Raw genomic sequence first — 20,857 nt, forward strand, 5'->3', positions numbered from 1 at the left:
GAAAGGCTATTGGTGAAGGTGCAGCCTCAGTGGCAGTTGAGTGACCAGGATGAAGGAGTCATGCAAAGAAGTTGAGGCTTGCCACAATGAAGACAGCCTATGAAAGGCTATTGGTGAAAGTGCAGCCTAGTTGCAGCAGAAGACCCAAGTGTATTGGAGATGGCAGTACCATGGGATGACCACCAAGAACAGCAGCAGCAATGGAGTGGAGTCAGCCAGAGTCTCAAGTACTACAGATGGCAGAGCTACAGAAGTGACCCAATCCCTCTGAAGGATCCCAGAAGACCATGCGTGGATTCAAGACACTGGAATAAGAAGCTGTGAAGTTGAAGTTGCCTTGGAAACTCCATAATGTTAGAGATGCCAGAGCTGTGGGATACCTGCAAGAGAAGCTGCTAACAGGGAGAAGAAATGTCCCAAGAGAAAAAATTGGGTTGTAGTCAACAAAACTTAGAGGAGTTGGACCTTGGACTTTTAAACATTGTTGAGTCTGTAATAGACTATGAATGAGGACCTCCAAGGTGGACTAAATGCATTTTACATTATGTTATGGCTACAAGCCTATGGGGGGCCAGGGAGTAGAATGTAGTAGTTTAAATAGGTTTGGCATCCATATATTCATGTGTTTGAATGCATGGCCCACACACAATGGTATACTATTTGAAGGTGTGGCCTTATTGTGATAGGCGTGGCCTTGTTAGAGGAAGTGTGTCTCTGTGGGTATGGGCTTTGAGGTCTCCTATGCTTAAGCTCTGCCCAGTGTGGAATTTCAGTCCCCTCCTGGCTGCTTGCAGAAGACAGTCTCCTGTCTGCCTTTGGATCAAGATGTAGAATACTCAGCTCCTTCTCCAGTACTCTTTGCCTGCATGCTGCCATGCTTACCACCATGATGATAATGGATTGAACCTCTGCAACTGTAAGCCAGCCCCAAATAAATGTTTTCCTTCACAAGAGTTGCCTTGGTGATGTTGTCCCCTCCCAACAATGAAACCCTAAGACAGGCCTACAATTTACTCTGCTCTCAAGCCCACAAACTGTGGAGGCCCTTGGACTCACTTGAGATAGGAGAGAAAATATCACACGGTGACTAAAATTGTCAGTGTTTTGGAGATGTGTATCATTAAAAACTCAAAATTTGGAAAATACTTTTGACTGAAATTACACAAATGAATTCATACTTACCTTGATTCTGCCGATTGACTGAGACTGATTAGAGCTCTGTGGCTGAAAGTCACGGTTATCTTTAGTCTCCTTAGTGGTGAGTCATTGCTCATCTCTGTGCCTGGTCTAATTTCTCCTTGAGTTCTGAGTAGAATCTTTGGATGCATTCTTAGCAGGCTACTAGTTTTCTCCAGCCTGCAAATGAGAGATGTCATCAAAATCCTGCTGAAGTAGGCATTGAGACCCTTGACTACTGAAGGAAATGAGATGCAGTACCCTTGGCAGCCAAAGGATTGTGATTTGAAGGATTTTGCTATAAACTTGAGGAAAGAAGACTTCAGTGATGGTCATTGCTCAGGTCTCAATACCAATAAGACAAGCACTTCCTGTGGAGGATGAAATGAATCTTAGAGAAACCAAAGATGCCTATTTCATTATTGGAGAAGCTAAAGAAAATCTGACACCGACCATAGAGAAGCCATATTGGACCATATCTTCTCAAGTCTATCAAGCCCTGGGCTTTATCTGTTTGCCTTGGATGGCCACACTTTACTCAGGACCATTTAAGCCTCCCACCTCTGGGAAAAGAGGACCACATGAATGTCCTTCAGACCTATGAAGGAACACTAATTGTGCTGTCTATGCTCAGAGACAGAAAGTACTCACAGACCACTCCATAGTGAGAGGAAGCATACAGAAGGCTGTAAGGTCAGATGGCCTCTGGGTAGTCTTGGCGACAAGAAGTTACAGTGGTACAGGTCTCTCAGTGTTCCCTGTGAGAGCTTATGACTGCTCTCTCTCCACTGCAAAGACTGAGAACTAAGGAACAAAGTGGAGACTTCTAGTCCTGATTCACAGTGTTCCTGGGAACATCGCCTGCCTGTGTCAAGTATCCTGATTGTATTTAATTAGTGGCCACTACCGTTGTTGTTACTACTTAACAGCAAAGAAAAGAACTGTGAGTTGTTATAGTGTGTCATATTAAGTGGAACCTAGATAGAGGTGACACAGAGGGAAGTTGCTATGGCTTCTGGGATGCTGTCCATTCTTTCTTCGTGAAATGATGTTTTTTTTCCTCTCCTCATCTAGATAAACTCTTTATCTATTCAACAAATATTCAGTGTCTACTCTAGGCCTCATCCTGCTTTAAGTCCCTGGGAGACAACGAGGAAGGGAACACAGTGTTGGCCCTCACGGAGCAACATTCTGATAAAGCTATAGTCACTGCAAGATGCAAGAAACATCCTCTTCTTCCAGAGACCTAATCCCTCAGTGCCCCCTTCAGTTGCTAATACTTTCCCTCAGTGCCTAACACTTTTTGCATACAGGTTTCACTTACTTAATTATTTATACTTACTTGTAGATGTCTGCCTGTACTTAGTGAATGGCCACTTTAAGAAGCCATGGACATGTTGGTTTAGCTCACTGCTGTATTTCAGAGCCCACCATCCTGCCATCCTCTTCATCCATGAATGCTTGCTGAGTGTTTCTAGTTGCAGACTTTCTCTAAAGGTAGGAGCATTTTAAAATATTTCAGCCAAAAGGTGGCACTGTAGGGAAGTAAAAGAAGCTTCTAACTGGCCAGCTGCACAGCTAGTTCCTGAGGGCTCTTCCTGGTCCTAGTTACAGGCTAATCCCAGTCTAGTTACTAACTAGGAGTAAGATATTCCTGGTCTTATACTTGTTTATGTGTTTACATATAGCTGAAGTCTCTTAAGGTGATCAATGAATTTAAAGAGTCTGCATTTACTAGCAATATGTGACTTGTTAAAGGGGTCCAGATGAAGTTTCAAATCAATATGCCTGGAATCCAAATTACCCCGAAACATGCAGGCATGCATTAAATTATAATATCTTATAGGGCACACAGGCTTTTCTTGTTTCTGTGGTTGTCTAGAAAAGGAAAACTATGAAATTATTACATTTCACTGCTAAATGATTTTGCAAATCCCAGCACCTTCTTGTGAAACTTTCTCAGAGTTTGAGAAGGCCTTCTGGATGAAAATGAAGTTATAACCTCTTCAAAGGTTTCAGGAGCCAATTCTCAGAGTACAGAAAGACAAGCCTAAGATAAAAATCTACTTCTGATGTAGGTTGTAAATAATGAATGGTGCTTTCATATTTTAGCATAGGCCACCTGGGTGCCTGTGGTGCCCAAGGCTAGTCACCACATTCAGCACTGTGCCTCCGCCACAGACTCACACTCATTTTTTCTATGTGTTTATTTTGTAACAAAACAAATATATATAGTCTGTTATTTTATATGAAATTTCACCTCTCTCCTCTCTCTCTCTCTCTCTCTCTCTCTCCCTCTCTCTCTCTTTCTCTCTCTCTCCCTCTCTCTCCCTCTCTCCCTCTCTCCCTTTCTCTTCCTTCCTTTCTCTTTCTCCTCTCTGTGTGCATGGTGGTGATGGTGTGTGTGTGTGCGTGTGCCTGTGTGCGTGTGTGTGTGTGATGGAGAGATAGTGGTAAATTCATTTGGAAGCCGTATTTGTTTTGTGGTCCACTTTACAGCTGACACAAGGGGTCATCGCCTCAGGGCTTACTGACCAGTTGGAAAGATAATGTACCTGCCTGTCAGGTGGTTACTTTTTCAAGTTCTTGAGGAACAGACACAAAACAAGCAATCGGCTGCAGATTCAGGATCCATAGTACATCACGAACTGCAATAAAGGCCATGAAGTGAATTGTCTGCAACCCAACAGGAAGTTTCACCTAAGATGCACATGTCAGAAAGGGTGGATTTCATTGTTGATTATTCAGTGAAGATTTTATGGGGTGACTTCCTAACAGAACAGAGCAAGTTATGTCTCCTACAAATCATTAGAGACTGTCTAAGATTTTAAGGTTGAGGATGTTGAAAATACTGGAGTTGTAAATTTTAAATTGTTAGTCTTAAAAAATTGTAGCCTCACAATCCTCTGTAATCTCTTGTTAGTTATGTGGGACTGGCTCTAAGCCCGGCCATGTTGGTAGTTATATGACCCACCCATGCATACCAGAGTCTGAGAACCTCCAACACTTGATGTGAAAAGGCATAGAACTTGCATGTGACCTATGCACAATTTCTTGCCTTAATCTCTAAATTACTTCTGATATCTAATACCATGTAAATGCTACACATGGATACTAATTGTATTATTTAAAAATAATGACAAGCAAGAGGTGTGTAGCTGTTCAAGGCAGACACAATTTTCTTTTAAGATAAATCTTAAAAATGCAACTGGTGGTTCTGAGTCATAAGTGCTTTGATCCAGTCCTCATGTTTTCTTAAGCACAAAAGCCAAACCCTGTGTGGCCCTTAACAGGATTAATTTACAAATGAACACTGTTCCTTACAGAAACAACGACAACTATTATGAAACCACAGCAATGTATATGTTAAAATATTATATTGGTACACGGTAAGGGAGACATGTATCATCAGAGTGAGAAGGCATCCACTTTCCCTTGGCAAGGGGCACGAAATTCTCCACAGGCTGGGTGGCGCCAATGGATTTTGGCAGGATTTACTGGAGGAGAAAATGCTGGGTTGACAACCTTCATTTTCCCTGTAGAGACAACACTTTATAAAGTTAGCTTGTGGATAGGATAGTAGCTGCCCTTTAAAAGACCTTTCAAAGATGCTAACAGAATACCTGAGAGGGTAGAACTGAAAGAGATCACTGCCTGTTGGATTGACAGAGGAAGCTGACACGAAGGATGAAGATTACACTTCTCTTTACATATGCCAAAACATATATACTTATACTAACAAATAGACACACATATATACAGTGTGTGTGTGCGTGTGTGTGCGTATGCCAAGTAGTATATTTCGTGCTGCAGTCAGCACATGCAATGAACAAGTTCATGACAATTCAGAGGTGGGTGTTGATGGCTAACAGGCATCTGTATAGTGTGCACATGTTGGAAGGAGTGAGGCTTTTGGAAGGCTTCCTGTTTGCCTGAGTGAGAATTTTTGGAAGGCTTGCCATTTAGCTTTCTTGAATATTTGCTAGTTCATAAGAAACAGTTTGGCAAACAGAGCATTTGAAGTCCAAGAACAAACTCTCTGCAGTCTGGAAAGATAGGTAAATGAAGGTGCCCCAGGCAACAGGAGGTCATGCTGAGCACTGTGCAGTGTTGTCTGTGGGATTGCTTCAGGTGTTAAACCTACCCTCCTACCAGAGCAACTGAAGCCCTTTCATAGTGGATAGCAGGGAGAAGAAGATACGATGAACTGGAGAGCTGACTGACTCTGGTTCCAGGATCCCCAAAATAATTTTTACTGAATGATGCTGTCAGTCACTACAGCACCAAACCAAATTTAAAAACATATAAATGGGACCACAGAGATGGCTCAGCAGGTAGGAGCACTGGCTACTTTTTCACAGGACCCAGGGGTTCTCAGCATGCACATAACAGCTTACAACCTTGTATACCACTGATCCCAGGGGATCTGCTGCCTTCTTCTAGCCTCACCAGGCACTGAGCATGCTTATGGCGCACATATATACATGCAGGAAAAATGCTCATACAGCCAACTAACTAGCTAACTAACTAACTAACTAACTAACTAACTAAATACATACGTACATACGTACATACATACACACACCCCCTCTGTCTGTCTGTCTGTCTGTCTCTCTCTCTCTCTCTCTCTCTCACACACACACACACACACAACACACACACACACACACACACACACAGAGAAAGAGAGAGAGAGAGAGAGAGAGAGAGAGAGAGAGAGAGAGAGAGAGACTGTGTATACTAGTTTCTCTCTAAGTGCTGTATACAGTTTTCTTTATACATGTAGCATTCTATCAGGTAGGTTTTATTATTTTACTTTATTTCTAGATGAAAAAGTCAAGACCCCAGATAATGCCAGCCAGACAAAGGCATCATTCACCAGTCAAGATTTAGACATGAGCTTACTCCCTTCTTTGTGCTAAGCTCGCAGCCACGGGTCAGAACAGTATATCTGGAGCGCTCTGTGAGGTTTACCTTCTCAGAAGGACAAATCCAGGGGCACAGGGGCCTGAAAGCTACTGAGCAAGTGAGATCCTGGACAAGAAACCGTAAGCTGTTAGGCTGATAGTCCTTGGAAATATGGCTGTCTAGACTGTGGACCCTGGTCCTTAAGGTTCAGAAGATGATGACTGGACATAGTTTTTGCTCGTTATTGATATTCATGTACCAGCCAGTCCTCGTGGAAATTCAGCCTCAGAGGGTAGATTTGGTTTGGCGACAATGGTACAAAATCTCCTTGAATGCATATTTTTGGGGTTCTGAAAATGTAAATGAAGTTACTGAATGATTCTCTAACATGACTGTATAGCTAAGCACCTGAGAGCTTTAAAAATATATGTAGTGTGGACCCATACCAGACTAATTAAGTCAGGGTTTCTGGGAGTGTGGAGACTGCCTGTTAGGATTTTCACAAAGCTCTGCAGGCCGTTCCAACCAGAGCCAGAATGGAGTACCTCAATCTGACCTTGTTTAGACACCTGGAACTTCCTCTTCAGGGCAGATGTTGGAAGTCTCGGTAGTAGCCAGTGTGGCAGAGAAAGCAAGAAGTGTACTTCGTAAGACATATATCTATGTGCCCTGCTGTGTCTCCACTCGGGCATCTCACAGTAGGGATTTTGAGGATATTAGACAGTTGTTGGTGTGATAGAGCCATAAAAAACATGGAAAATAGTCATAGAAAACAAGATGCATGCCTCAATATGAAGTTATTTAAAATGAAGTGTGCCACTTTCTTAGGACCCAAGAACAAGCTATACCACTGCACAACACACAGGACGTTTCTTGGTAGCATAATCACTTTTCCTTTTTAAGGCTTTACTATTTGTATTCTTGCCGGAATGAGGAGTTTCCTTAGGATGTGAGCTCAAATAAACTGACTATGGTACCAGGTGTCTTCACAAACGGTTTTTAAATTTCTCTGTATTAGAGAATTGAAGAAGGCACCTGAACTCGAGGTGGAAGCTTACTGTATCTCAGAAAAGATAGAGTCATTTATACGGCTAAAATGACAGGGTGTTAATCCAAGAACCAAGAATTGCCCACTTTTATTGGTGCACCCCATTAGTTGATCATTCCAACCTTTTCAGTCAGCACAAGCCGCGAGTATCGCTGAGGGAGGGGATGTCAAATGGCTTCCTAGACTCTTGCCCATGGACCTGACAGACCCGAGTGGTACTCAGTACATTCGTATGCATGATCACCTCCCTCCTGGTTCCGACAGCTCTCCAGCACATGCCAGCAAAAGAGACTTCATTCGTAAATAACATAAAACCAGAGACTCAGGTAGATAAACAGGAGACTCCCAGCCAAGATTTGACTAGGTCTTGTCTGCAAAGCAAGTTAAGTAGGAGGCTATTGGGAGAACGTTTCCAGTACCATCATACTCTCTTAGGAATACCAAAATGCAAGAAACAAAAAACTATCAGCACACCCGGCAGGGCCTTCTGTTGAGCTTGGGGTGCAACCAGGATGCACCCCACGCCGGTGCGCGGTGCCTACTTCCCCAGGCACGGATGGGCGGGCTCGGCGCTGCTAGGAGCCGCCTTCCTATTGGTCCTGGGACACGCCGGTCCGGGAGTGAGAGCTTGCAAAGTTTCATTGAAGGTGGAGAAGCGCGCGCCCTCCGGGGAGCCGGGGCTGCTTGGCTCGGGAGAGGCTGCTCCGCCTGTTTGGGGTCTTGGGGACCTCTGCAGGGCTCCTGGGCTCTTTTTTCTCACTAAAGTCGCGGTGGTGGCGCCGCGCGCTCTGCGGCTGGGTCTTGGTTCCAGCCCAGGCTCGCACAGCTCCTCACAGGGAGAACTGGACTCGCATCCCCGCGGGGATGGCAGTGCGACCCCGCCGTGTCCGGAATGTTTTTCCTCGCCCGGCAGCTGGCGCCCGGCTCTCCCTTGCCTGAAGCTTGGGGGCGCTGAGGCTGAGCGGAGCAGCAGCTCAGCGATCCGCCCTGAGGCTGGGGCTCCAGGACGCGGCTTCCAGGGCACCCGGCCGGTCTTTAGCGCACCGGGAGCGCCGCAGTCCGCGTGAACATCTGAGCCCGGGCTGCGCCGCCCAGACACGCTTACTTCGGAGGGGTTCCGCTAGAAACTCTCGATCATCCCGGAACGCCGCCTCCAGAGCAGGCAGAAGACAGCTAGCCTCCTCCTTCCCCTCTCCTCGTTGCCCCCATCCCTCTCCACTCCCAGAGTGTCCCTCCCTTGGCTCCTTCCCAGGCGACCCCTGAAACAGCTGCCCCTGGCTTCCGATTCCACACTTCATGGGCGGGCCACAGGGGCTCTGGCGCCTGGCTAGGTGGCTGCCTAGAGCCCGGTGAGCTGCGCGGCTCCTGCCCGTCGAGCGCGCCCTCGGGGCGGAGAGCGCCGCGCCAGCCTACGCGATGCCAGGGCGGCTAGGAGCCGCCGGGCGCACGAGGCCCTAGGCAGACATGGGCCTGACTTCCCAGCTCTAGGGACCCCCGAGCGTCGTCCTACTGCTCTGACTAGCAAGGACCCAAGACACGATGGCTTCAGAAGTGGTGTGCGGGCTGATCTTCAGGCTGCTGCTCCCCATCTGCCTGGCAGTAGGTGAGTGTGGTGTGCTTATGGAGGTGACGAAGGACAGAAGAGGAGAGAGCGCCTGGGAGAGGGCTTCCTCACAACGTGAAGGGGTCTTAGCTCTGCGGTTCTGTGAGAGGCTGCTGTGCAGGCGGAGTGGCAGGGGCTTCAGATGTGTGCTGTTTGTTGTGTGACAGACCTGCGCTTTAACTTGGCAATCTAGGGCTCAGGACCAGGCTTTTTCTTAGTCAGTTCCGGTAACCAGAATTAATATGCTGAGGGGACCTGGTCAGTTGAGTGGAAGTCTCCTGGACTTCCTGTAGAGGAGTATATCATTGTGTATAAAGGATGCTAATAGGGCTGGAAAGTGATTGTAGACAAGCGACCCTCCCTCCTGTAAGACTACTAACGGACTTTGAGAGGACACCCGCCAACACACCACCACTACCACCACCAAGACCCCTCCAAAGTCCCCAGATGCTCAGCACATTGTGTGACCAGAAGGGACTCAAGCCATCTCTCCTCCAGTTTACAATCCAGCTATCAAATAGGAAGAAGTGAGCAATTCCAACAGTAGTAAAAAGAAAATGAGAGACGGGGGGGGGGGAGACACTGCCTTGATGATTCTGTGTTTTACCTCCATAACATCCGCCATGTACAACAAAAGGGTCTGGATGCTGAGGCTTTAGACCATCAGACCTAATCCCGCCCTTCTGGCACCAGCCTTTTCCAGATAAGTAAAGGATTAGAAAGTGGAACTCATTCCTTGGGACAGACCAGGGTGAGAAAGTCCCTTGGAGAGCCTCATCCTCCGTTGAAGCTAGGAAGAGCGTATGGGTCTAAAGATCACAGCAGCTGCGGATCTCTACCCCCAGAGTCCTGTTAAATCCTAGTCTTTAAAATGATGGAGCTCCAAAGCTTGGCTTTCCATCTACTCCTGCAAGAACTAGAAAGTATAACACAGTAGCAAGTTTTGCACGTATGAAGTATAAATAGATCCTTGCTGTCTCACAAAAGGAAACTTTCTGTTTGATTGTTTATTTGTTTTTGGGTCTGTTTTTGAATCTTGACAGAATTTGGTGACTGAGGATTGCATCCGTGCGAAATGTGCTATTTGCTCAGGTAATTTGGAAGGGAGTTCTGGAATTTGGATGTCGCAGAAGTAACTTTAGTTAGGAGCTCCTGGGAGAATTAGGTGCCAAAAAAACTGTGAAAAATGGGGTTCTGGGAGAGAAGAGCGCAGCTAGGGACTGCACCAGGTGGTTCTAGAGGAAAAGGGGCTAGCATTGACAGGCTGCTATTGACCTGAATTGGTGAAGTTCCAGGTTCCAGGCAGGGCCATTTGCTCAGTGGTCACTGTGTGTGCAGGAGGGAGAACAGCTTCCTCAAAGTCCAGGAGAACTTCTGCCCCTGCTAATTCTGAAAGCGATTTTGAAAAGCTTTAGCTAGGTAGTGTCTGTTTCTGTCTCCTCTCTTCCATGCAGCGAAGCTAGTTAGGTCTCAAGTTCACTAGGAAGTTTTAGTTTAAGAGGAGTGGCCCTTGGGTCAGAAGCTGCTCTCTTCCCTGCCCCAAGCCTTTTCACCTCCTCCCTGCACTTCCTCAGCTGCATCCCTCTCTTTCCCCTACTGCTCTAAGTTGTCTCTCTCCTTGCCTGGGGCAGCAGTTTTGCAGAGACCGTTGGAAGAGTTAAACAGGTGGCCACCTACAGCCATCTGGATCCACTCTGTGAAATGAGAGCAGGGAATCGTCCCTTGATTGCCTGCTGCCTTGTCTAGGCTTGGGGCTTCTGCAGGGCTCAGCTCACAGCCCTTCTTCCGCAAGCCACAGGGGCTGTGTAGAGTCATTTCCACTAGACTTCCATGACCTATTCCTGAAGCCCTTTAATGGGACAAATGCTCTCATCCATCTAGAGGAATGTCCTAGAGTCTAGAGGCTCCAGGGTGCTGGGGGCAAAGCAAGGGCACTGCTCCAAAGCTGTGATCCCAGCCCCATCCTACCTATTTCTTCTGCAACCCCTCGCCGCAGCATCCATATTTGTAAGCTTGAGCCAAGGGGCTGAGTCCATCTCAGGATGCAGATGGAATCTGCTCTGAGGTTGGGACTTTCTTGGGAGGAGCTGGACTTGCAGGATCACAGGAATAGAAGCCCTCACCCCATCCTGCTTCCTTGCAAGTTTCCTGGAGAGCTGAGTCAGCACAGGATGCTTGGGGGACCATCTCCCCTGTTGTACTCTTTCCTCTGCACTCCCACACTTCTGTGAGTTAAGGAGATGTGGGAGTGTGCTCATGTACTGTGGATATATGGGTATGTAGGAATGTATGCTGTGTGTGTAAACATACATGGATATGTGTTTTGTGAGAGTACGAGGTGATATGAATTAATATCAGTGTGTGTGTGTGTGTATATACATTTGGCAGTAGGTAGTGGTGCCCCCAGCTCACCCTATAGTGTGTGACTTCTGTCAGCCTCCCAAAGTCCTATATTGGAAAAGGAAGAAGAGAAGTCCCTGGGAGGAGGAGAAGAGCTTCTGGGGAGGCTCATTCCATGAATCCCTTTCATGTTGGCTGCTACTTAGGAAAGATGACCCAGGTCCCAAGATGCATGGTGCCTTGAATCACTGCACCCTTAGGTAGTTGGGTAGAAATCATTTTATTTTGGCTCTTGGTTCCCTTCTACAGGAAATAAAGATTTTCAAGGTTACCTAGGGTTTTTTAGGTCTTCTGGCTCCCAAGGTGCCACTAAATCAAATGTTCAGATTTCCCTAATATCCTGGGCACAGAGAGCACAATGATCGGCTTGCCATTAGAATCGATTTTACATTTTAGCCATCTATTTTTATATCTGGGCAAGGCGGTCTTCAAATCCTTGCCTTGATAGAAACTCACATACATTTCCTTTAGACCTCTCTCTTTTACAGGATGTTGAAAATTTCCTGCAGAAGTGCCCTACTCTCCTCAACTAATGAACGGCATTGAAAAATGAACTGCCTTTGTGTTCAGCCCAATACTTAAGTGTTTTTTATTGTATTATTTTATTGGATCTCTACAAGAAATTAGAAGGAACGTGATAAGTGATGTTGGGCCTCTTGTGTGCAGGTGTTATGTTTTAACAACCAAACCAAACTATACTAGAATGTGTTGTTTACCAACCATAATGAACATCTGTTGACAGATGTTTTCATCTTCATAGCCACTGGACATGTCAAATATCTCCAGAATAATCTATGACCACTTGCTAACCAGGTGATTCCTTTCATATGGATAACATAAAGGAGAACGATAACTCTTCTGTAATATGCAGTCTATTGTAATTATAATATTACCTGATCATTGATGACCATATATTTTATGCTTATTTTCTTTCAGTATGATTTCAATTTCCAACTCATTCTTTTTTTTTCCCTTCTGAACTCAGGGCCTCATAGTCTAAGTGCTGAAGCACTGTGCTAGCCCTCCCACTTAACTAGAGGTTATTCCAGGATTAGGAAAGATTAGGATGTGTCCTACTTTTGTTTCTGTTGTAATAAACTCCATAACCAAAAGCGACTTGGGGAAGGAAAGAATTTATTTGGCTAATAGGTTAAAATTTATCATGGAGGGAAGCCAAGACAGGAACCTAAAGCAAACACCTAGAGGCATGAGCTGAATCCGAGACCATGGAAGAACCCTGCTTACTGCCTTGTACCCTGTGGCTTGCTTAGCTTCCTTTTTTAGACAGCATAGGTGCCGCTGTCTGGGGATAGACAGCACAGCCTGTGTGGGACTGGCCTTTCTACATAGATTAGCCATTAAAAAAATGCTTTACAAAGAAGGCCACAAGCAAGTCTAATAGAGGCAATTTCTCTTTCCAGATGTGTTTAGGTTTGTGACAAGTTGACAAAAACTAACAGCTAGATTCAGAATATGGGACTTCTTTTGATATGTGTATATCTATAGTCATTAATGCTTCTTTGTAAAGAAAATTTTCACTCTTAGACATCATTTTGAAACCAAGTTGTGCATAGTCCAGAAATTGCAAATAAAGCTGATTTTTATTTGATCAGGCATTATAGATGCTAAAGGATTCATCAAAAGCGTACAAAATAATTTTGATTTTGGTCATATCTTCTCAGCCTGTTTATTACTATTAATTACTCCTAGAAGTGAAAGGTTTAGACCAGTGGTTCTCAAACCTCCTAAAGCTGCGACATTTTAATACAGTTCCTCATGTTTTGTGACCCTCAACCATGAAATTGTTTTCATTGTTACTTCATAACTGTAATTTTGCTACGGTTATGAATCATGATGCAAGTTTCTATGTTGTCTGATGGTCTTAAGTGACCTCTGTGAAAGGGTCATTGGACACAGCCCTACAAGGGAGTTGTGACCCACAGGCTGAGAACCACTGACTTAGACACTTCTAGTTTAATTCTAGAAGAAAGTATTTCAACACAGATGATCAGGAGTGGTTGGCACCTGAGATGTGTGGGCTGGAATTCCATGTGGGTACCTCGCTTTGTATGAAGTGTGTTTGGTCATAGGTTGAGACCATCACACGGTCTCAGACTTCACCTTTCGGTGAGGGCATGTTGCCAGCTGATCATGCCCTGCCTGTGGCTATTTCTATATGATTCTAAAGTCATTTCTTCCTCTTTCTTACTGTGAAATGGAGTAGTGAGTACTGCCTTCTGGGTAAGAGTGTGTACAGTCTCCTGTGTCACGTCTATGAACTCAGGATGCTGTGCTACATTTATGAAGCCAACCAGGAGAGCTGGCCTGCCGACTCAGAACTCTCACAGGGCTGGACCTGGGCCATGAGGAGGCCACAGGAAGACTAGGTTTCAGAGCAAAGCAACAGTGCCCCTTTGTAGAGTCAAGCCACAGGATGAATATATCTGTGACAGGAGGGGTTTTTAAATAGCCAGGCCTTTCTCTCCACTGTAATGCAGTGTTTTAGATACCATTCTTCTTATTAAGCAGTAATTCTCACTAGGATTGTACTGTTCATGTTTATTTTTTAGCTTTGTGACAGTATGTTCACAGTCTATTTGATGTGATTTTATTTTTTTTTAGTGAGATTCTTTCATTTTGGGTCCTTGTATTGCTAAGAGGTAACTGTGCTTGAAGTTAAGTTATGGCAATGGGTAGATTATTGTAAATTTTTGCACAAATATCCAGGAGATCTTTAAATAAACAGCATAAGCATATCTAGATGTTTAAGAATAAGTAATCGGTGTTGAAGAGATAATCCTGTTGTTATGAGCACTTGCTGATCTTTTAAGGGGACTTGAGTTTGGTTCCTAGCACCCACATGGGTAGCTCACAACCACCTGTAATTATGGCTCCTGGGAGACCCAGTACCCTCTTCTAGACTCTATGGGCACAAGCACTCTGTGCATACATGTATATGTGCACATGCACAAACAATTTAAAAGAACATAAACCCTAGGAAAAGAATATGTAATGACAATACGATGCTGCTGTGTGTGTGAGATATTTGTAAGATTTGCAGATTAATGTGGTATCAAGCAAAGACAATATTCCATTTGGATGTAGGCGAAACAGAAAGTCTGTGTTTGAAAAATTTAAGATTTTGGGTAAAGGGAAGGATGGAGAGAATGCTTAGTAATTCAGAACACTTGCAGAGGATCTGAGTCTGGTTCCCAGGACCCATGTCAGGTGGCTTACAACCACATAACTCAAAGCTGCAATGGATCCAAGACCTTCTACTGGCCTCGCCAAGCATGTAGGAGCAAGTCCCCTACACACAAATAAAATAAAAAATAATGCAATTTTTGAAAAGAAATATTTGGCTATCAGCATTGCTGTTTCTTTTAATTCCCAGTGTCCACCAGACTTGCCATAACAAGCCACAATCAAGAGGAGACCCAAAGCACACAGCAGCCTGAGCAGAGAGCCACCGACTCGGAACTTAGACTAATAACAGACATCCTAGACTGTGCAAAGATTAAGGGACCAGCACATTTGGCTCATCTTTGTGTTTGTTTTTTGTGAGGCCGAGGCCTGCCTGTTCTGGGCATGCACTCTACCCCCCTAAGCCACACCCCAGGCCTTTGCTGCATTCCTAATTTGTATTTTAAAATTTTAGAGCAAGAATACCATTTTTTAATTTTTTTTCAAAAAGTTTTGAAACTGTTAGCTTTCTGTCTTACCTGTGGTAACTGACTCACTTGGTTTGTTTCCTGCTCTTGTTTAGTTGGTGCTGTGGCAGCAGGATAGGTGGGGTGTAAACTGATGCTCATTCCATGGTGGCTAGGAAATAGAAAGAGAGAAGGAAGACAGGGTTCCTATATCCCTCACCAAGACATGGTCTCAGTGACCTAACTTCCTGCAACTCGGCCCCACATCTTAAATGTCTTTCCAGCTACCCCCAGCTACTTCGCAGGATGGCAGCCAAGCTTTCAATACCTAACCTTTGGGCAAACATTCTGGTACCAAAGTATAGTATATAACACAGTTCACTAGCTTGAGGTGGCTTCAGTGTCTCCTGAATAACGCCCACTTTCTTCCCTTCCCTCTGTGGTAGGATGGTAAAGCTTGATGGTTATTTCCTGATGTGTTTAAAAGTTCTGTTTTGGGAACAAACCTACACGAAAGCAGGATTCATATTATGGATAGACATGCTGGCATGTATTTGCATAAGAATTTTTAAATCTGAAGTACTATTTACAAAAATAATTGGTGTGTGTGTGTGTGTTTCAGCTATTACATGACTAGTGTGAGTGCACCAGATTAAGAACTTTTCTGATACTTTCCTTAACGATTTTCTTAGAAAGTTATTGATTCTGTGACCCAAACTGAGGTGATTGTCCCCTTAATGTTGTTTCAGATTTGAAAGTCTACGTCCTGCATTGTCTTCAGCACGGTCAATGTCATGCTTTCCCCTCCCTGATCCAATGCAGGTTTCTCGGCTGTGCACGGGTTCTAGATCAGGCAGCAGGCAGAGCTTCAAATTCTCTTAGCCTCTCCCCATATTTACCATGGGTAGAGATGGTGTGTAGCCCCTGAATTGCTCAAAGCCCTCCAGATGCCATTCTTCAAAGAAGAAGATTTGCAACTTCTCTCAGGGCTCAGGTGTTTGCCTGAACCTCAGTTAAATCGGGCAGATCTCTGCTGCCTTCCCTAGTTCAACATGAGTTTCCTGTGAGCCCAGACAACTCTCATTCCTGCCTTGTACTGAGGAGCCTCCTTCCACTAGTTGGTAGGCTGCCTTCTGTTCTTCTCCAGTCCTTTTGTCTAAACATGTCCCCTAGTGTAATGGGGCTTAGCTAAAGCCATCGCTATTTCTGTCACATGGGAATGAAGAAGTTTGGAGTAGATAACAATTTTTGCAACATGCTCCATCTTATATCAAGGGCCAGATGCTTGTACTTCCATACATCACAAATTAGAGAGGGGTAGTTGCCTCTGAGCTGGAGACCCTTCATGGCATCAGAAGGTAGTGCCTGGGCAGGGCTTGGCTGCAGAAGGCCAGCTGCATTGTTTCTGTTGCTGGAGAATGGAGGCAAATGGGAATCGGGAGTGTCTGACGTGCAGAGGTCTATGGCATCCACCAGTTATGGTGTTTTTTTTAAGTGAATTAGACAGATATCTTCCAAATTCTAATTTATTCTGTATTAAGTGGAGGATATCTTGTTCACATGAGAAGTCTAGCTCGAATGACCAAAACAGAGTCAGAGGCACAGCCTGTTCCCAGGGATAAGCAATTTACACACCCCAAACTAAAAGACTAGGAGGGAGCTTGCCAGAAGACAGTTACAGTTGCATTTTGTCTTTCATATCTTTGAGAAACAGGTTTGTTCATTTTGGGTGCAAATGTGTGGGCGGTGCTAATATGACTGCTCATTGCTCGTATATCAATGAGTTACTTTGCTTCTGTCACTTGTGTGTGCCTCAGATGAGTGGGTTAAGAAAGCTCTAAAAGGTGGCTATAGATAATCTATATATCAGGGACTATTAGCAGTCAGGATAGCACTGGACATTTGGGGCTGGTTAGGAAGAATCTCAACAGAGAAAGTGGCAAACCTTTATTTACTGAGGCTGGAAATCAAGCATATGAATCATTGTTGTATGTGGTCTCTGACTTGTCAGAACTTCAAATATCTTTTGAAATTATTCTGCACTGGCTGAAGAGCTGGGTTGCACAGCCACACCTCTGGCTTTGTCATGCAGATGTGTGACCTTAATCAATTTACAGAATGTCTCTACTCTTTGGATACTTCATCTGTAAAATGACTGGATGAGGACAGCATTAAGGTCTTAGAGATGCTTCAGGTTTAGGTGATACTGAATGTCAAGGGCTTTGAAAGGTGCTTTCACTAAATAGCTCTTAATTTTATAGACTGAAGTGACTCATTGTTGTAAGTTAAGGAAATATGTTGGCTGGTTTGAAGAGCCACTTACCACTAGCAGTTCCAAGGGCAGACAATTTAGAATCCCAGCCAACAGTTATGACATTTACAGAGCATAAATAAAGTTTGGAGCACAGCCTGTTGAAAGTTGAGCTTGGCACTGGCCTGCACACCCTCCTGCCAGTCAAATCCACTGGAAGGTCTTCATGGCTTTGACCCTTGCTACCTTGCATATGATGTGACAACTGTGACATCGCAGAACACATTACTTTGTCCCTACAGTGCCTACTGGCACCTTGTGCATACTCATCACTGTGTTATGTTTTAGGACTATCCTTTTCTTCTATGACCCTGAAAGTTCAAGGACTTGTTATTATTGCTAGAACCCTGGCCTTAAATGTCCTAATATATAGCAGATATTTGGGCCATCATTTTGACTTGATGCTTTCCCCACCGAAAAGATTATGTGCGATCATACCAATGTGGCTGTCCAGCAAGGGCTCCAAGGCAAACTCCCCGCCCAGACCTATTTTTTTTCTCTTGAATATACCAGAGATCTTGATATAGAGGTGCAGTCTACCTTCTCCTACTTAATAGCTTCCAAGTTCCTGACAATAAAATTCACAACAGGCTGATTTATGCTCTGTAGCTGTGTAAATGAGAAAATTATCACTGTGACAACTAATATCTGCTCCCTGCTGTGCAGTACACAGAGAAGGGGGAAAAACCCACTGGATAATGTGACGTTTGACCGGAGTAGCATCCTTGAAGTGCATATTATTTTTTAAAAATGCTTTCAGCTCTGCTGGAACCACACATATCGATCTGTTTTCTCTTGTGGTCAAATCCTTTATGTCAGCAGTTCTAGCTGCAGGTAGAGAAAAAAAAAGGAGGAAGGCAGAACTTTAACAAGCTGGTGATAATTTCAAAAAAAAAAAAAAAACCCGAAACACAACGGAAATGAGTTGCAGCTATGTGTAAGACTGACTTGTTTCAGCCCCTTTCTCCGATTCCTCAGACTGCACCTGCTAGCTTCCTGCAGCTGGCTATGACATCAGAGCGGGATTGTAGCCCGTGAGGAAGAGTCCTACTCTGGTGGTCTAATGAGCAAGTCTGCGTCGTGTTCACAATGGACCACGTGACTTTGGCCTCTCTTCTTCAATGGTTCCATATTATGCTCATGATTCTTGAAGTAGTATTATTTCTGCTTATCTTGGAATGCAAAGGGTGTGGCTCTAACTTACCATTTCACATCCAACACATGAGAAGTTGGGAATTCAGGTGGATCTAGTTTCTTAAGGGCTATCTTACTTTAACAGCCCTTAAAGAAAGGATAGGAACTGCTAGTAATTTTTTTTTAAATTATGTGGCTATTTGAATGTGGACTTTACAGACCAGTTTATAAACGAGAGGCATTCTGATTTAGACTTTTTGTTTTGATAGTCTGCAGTCATGTGGAGTGTGCATACATTACCAGTGATGGCCACAAGTGTCACCAACTGCACACTCACCTTTGGCTTTGAATTGGTAGCATGGATCTTGAAGACATAAAGATTTTTACCACCTATAGCTCATGATTATAAAGAAAACCAGACTGTATTGTAGCAATGACTGAAGCTAAGCGAGCTTATAGAGATAGACTTATCTAAGAAGCATTTGAATAAAAACCATATATTTTGAGTAAACTGCTGTTTGTTTTAATCGGTATAAAATTACAATGACACTGTAGATTTTAGTATCTTTGCTATGTACATCTGTCATCCCTAGAAGTGTTGGGGAAGCTACACAGACTCTGCAGAAGTGTCTGTACTGTGAGCTCTTTGTCTTTCAAGGCCCCATCCTTCCCTCTTCTCACTTCCAAACTAAATTTAAGTACTTGCTCACACTGGGCTCATCCAGACTCCTCTCATTGGCCTCGATGCCCAAGGTCTATCATCTGCTAAGTAGTCAAACCTTCATGGCCAGTGCCAGTTCTGCCAGTTGCATGCCAGCTGGCCCAGTCATAGCACCCAGCTCTAGGCACCTGTCCTCAGCTGGGAGAGAGGATTACAGATCAAATAACAAGGGTGTGGAACAAGGGTTTGCCATATAATGGGAGTGCTTTCTTGTGAATCAGCATTTTCCTGAGACCTCGAGTTCTCTAGGATTGTTCATCAGAAACTGCAAACCTATATAACAATAATATTCAAAGCAGCATCACCATGGCTCTTGCATTTCTTCAGACTCACATTGAAGTTTTCCTCAGTGGCGGCCCCGCCTAACTATACTCCTTCCCCTCAACCTGCTTTTCCCTGGACTTCAGTTAGAATTGCCTCAACCTGCTTTTCCCTGGACTTCAGTTAGAATTGCTTTGGGTTATTTTCACACATAACACTACTCTCAGCTGGGTATATCTCAAGACCCAGGGAGCTGAAGTAGGAAGGTGGTGGGTTCAAGGCTTTCCCAACTTAGATAGTATATCCTGTCTCAGATACACATACAAACACATAATGTATGTATGTATATGTATGTATAATGTATATATGTATATATGTATATATGTATACACAGACACATACAGACACAGACACAGACACACACACACACACACACACACACACACACACACACACACACACACAAAAGCTGAGGATGTTTGTCTGTGGGAGAATACTACCTACCTACACATACAAGAGACCAGCCTTGATAGCCCGAACTGCAAGTAAATAAGCAAAACCAAACCAAACCCAACCAAAGGTTTTTTTTTTTTTTTAACCACAAGAAAACTTACCAGTTTTCTACCATATTGTTTGTTTTAAAAGATGAGACCCAGTCCTTAAAAACATTTGTTAAATTGGATACCAGTCTGGTGCAGTGGCACACACATGTAATCCTAGCCCTTGGTAGGTGGAGGCAGGGAGATTAGGAATTCAATTACACAGAGGAGAGTGGATCTCGGATATTATTAGACAACACTGGAGTGCTCAAGTCAACATAGCCTTACTTAGATTTTTAGGTTAGACCTAGTCCTGAAATGTGTATTTTAAGTGTGCTGCTGCTTTTTGAGGGAAGATGCTGGCCAAGCAAACCCTGGAGAGTCTGTAATGTGAGCCACATTGTCACAATGCTTAATAAATTTTAATATGCATGGAATGCAGTTTTTAAATCAAAATGTAGTTGAAGTGAGGTTTTAATAGTCCACTAGTGGTTTTGTTTCTTTTTGTCATTTTTAAAAATCAGCCTCTGGTTTGAATCAAATTTCTCTTCCCCGTCCTGAGATCTATATGCATTTCCCAGAAGTCATCAAAACCCTACGGTAATGGGAGACTGCATGTGCCCAGCACTTGCCTTAAAATAGCAATTGCTTTTGTTTACTTCAGATGTCAAAGGAAAGGCATGCCTGACTTTTTCTTGATTCCCATCTCTTTCTTACTTGTAATGTTACTGCTTTCTAGGTTTCTTTTCTGGATGCCACCCCCAAATCAGTTGAACAATATAAAAAAGCTTAATGTGAAAGTCTCTAGGAATTATTATATTTATTTGTGTATTAGTAATTTAGTTGTTGGCACGTCATGATAATCTCATTCATTGATAGAACCATAAGAGATGTCCTCACCTGCTTGATTTGGAGTCTTAAAGCACAAAGCGGGAGGGGGTGGTGATTTGAATCAGTGTTTTAGAATTCTGTCTATGGAGTGTGTAAGTCAGTCCTGATCCAGGAGTGTATAAGTCAGTCCTGATCCAGGGGTGTGTAAGTCAGTCCTGATCCAGGAGTGTGTAACTCAGTCCTGATCCAGGAGTGTGTAACTCAGTCCTGATCCA

The 20,857-nt window shown here is 44.1% G+C and overlaps 1 protein-coding gene across 1 annotated transcript in view; it reads left to right on the top strand.

Annotated features, from left to right (window-relative positions):
- Positions 1 to 8,671: 8,671 nt before the first annotated feature.
- Positions 8,672 to 20,857, top strand: part of Piezo2 (piezo type mechanosensitive ion channel component 2) — a 368,900-nt gene continuing 356,714 nt past the window's right edge. The window contains exon 1 of the mRNA XM_028774207.1: positions 8,672 to 8,735. Within this exon, the coding sequence (XP_028630040.1) occupies positions 8,672 to 8,735 (64 nt within the window). The remainder of the gene's footprint in view (positions 8,736 to 20,857) is intronic.

This window comes from Grammomys surdaster, unplaced genomic scaffold, assembly GCF_004785775.1.
Source record: "Grammomys surdaster isolate TR1022 unplaced genomic scaffold, NIH_TR_1.0 239, whole genome shotgun sequence".
NCBI classification, from domain to species: domain Eukaryota; kingdom Metazoa; phylum Chordata; class Mammalia; order Rodentia; family Muridae; genus Grammomys; species Grammomys surdaster.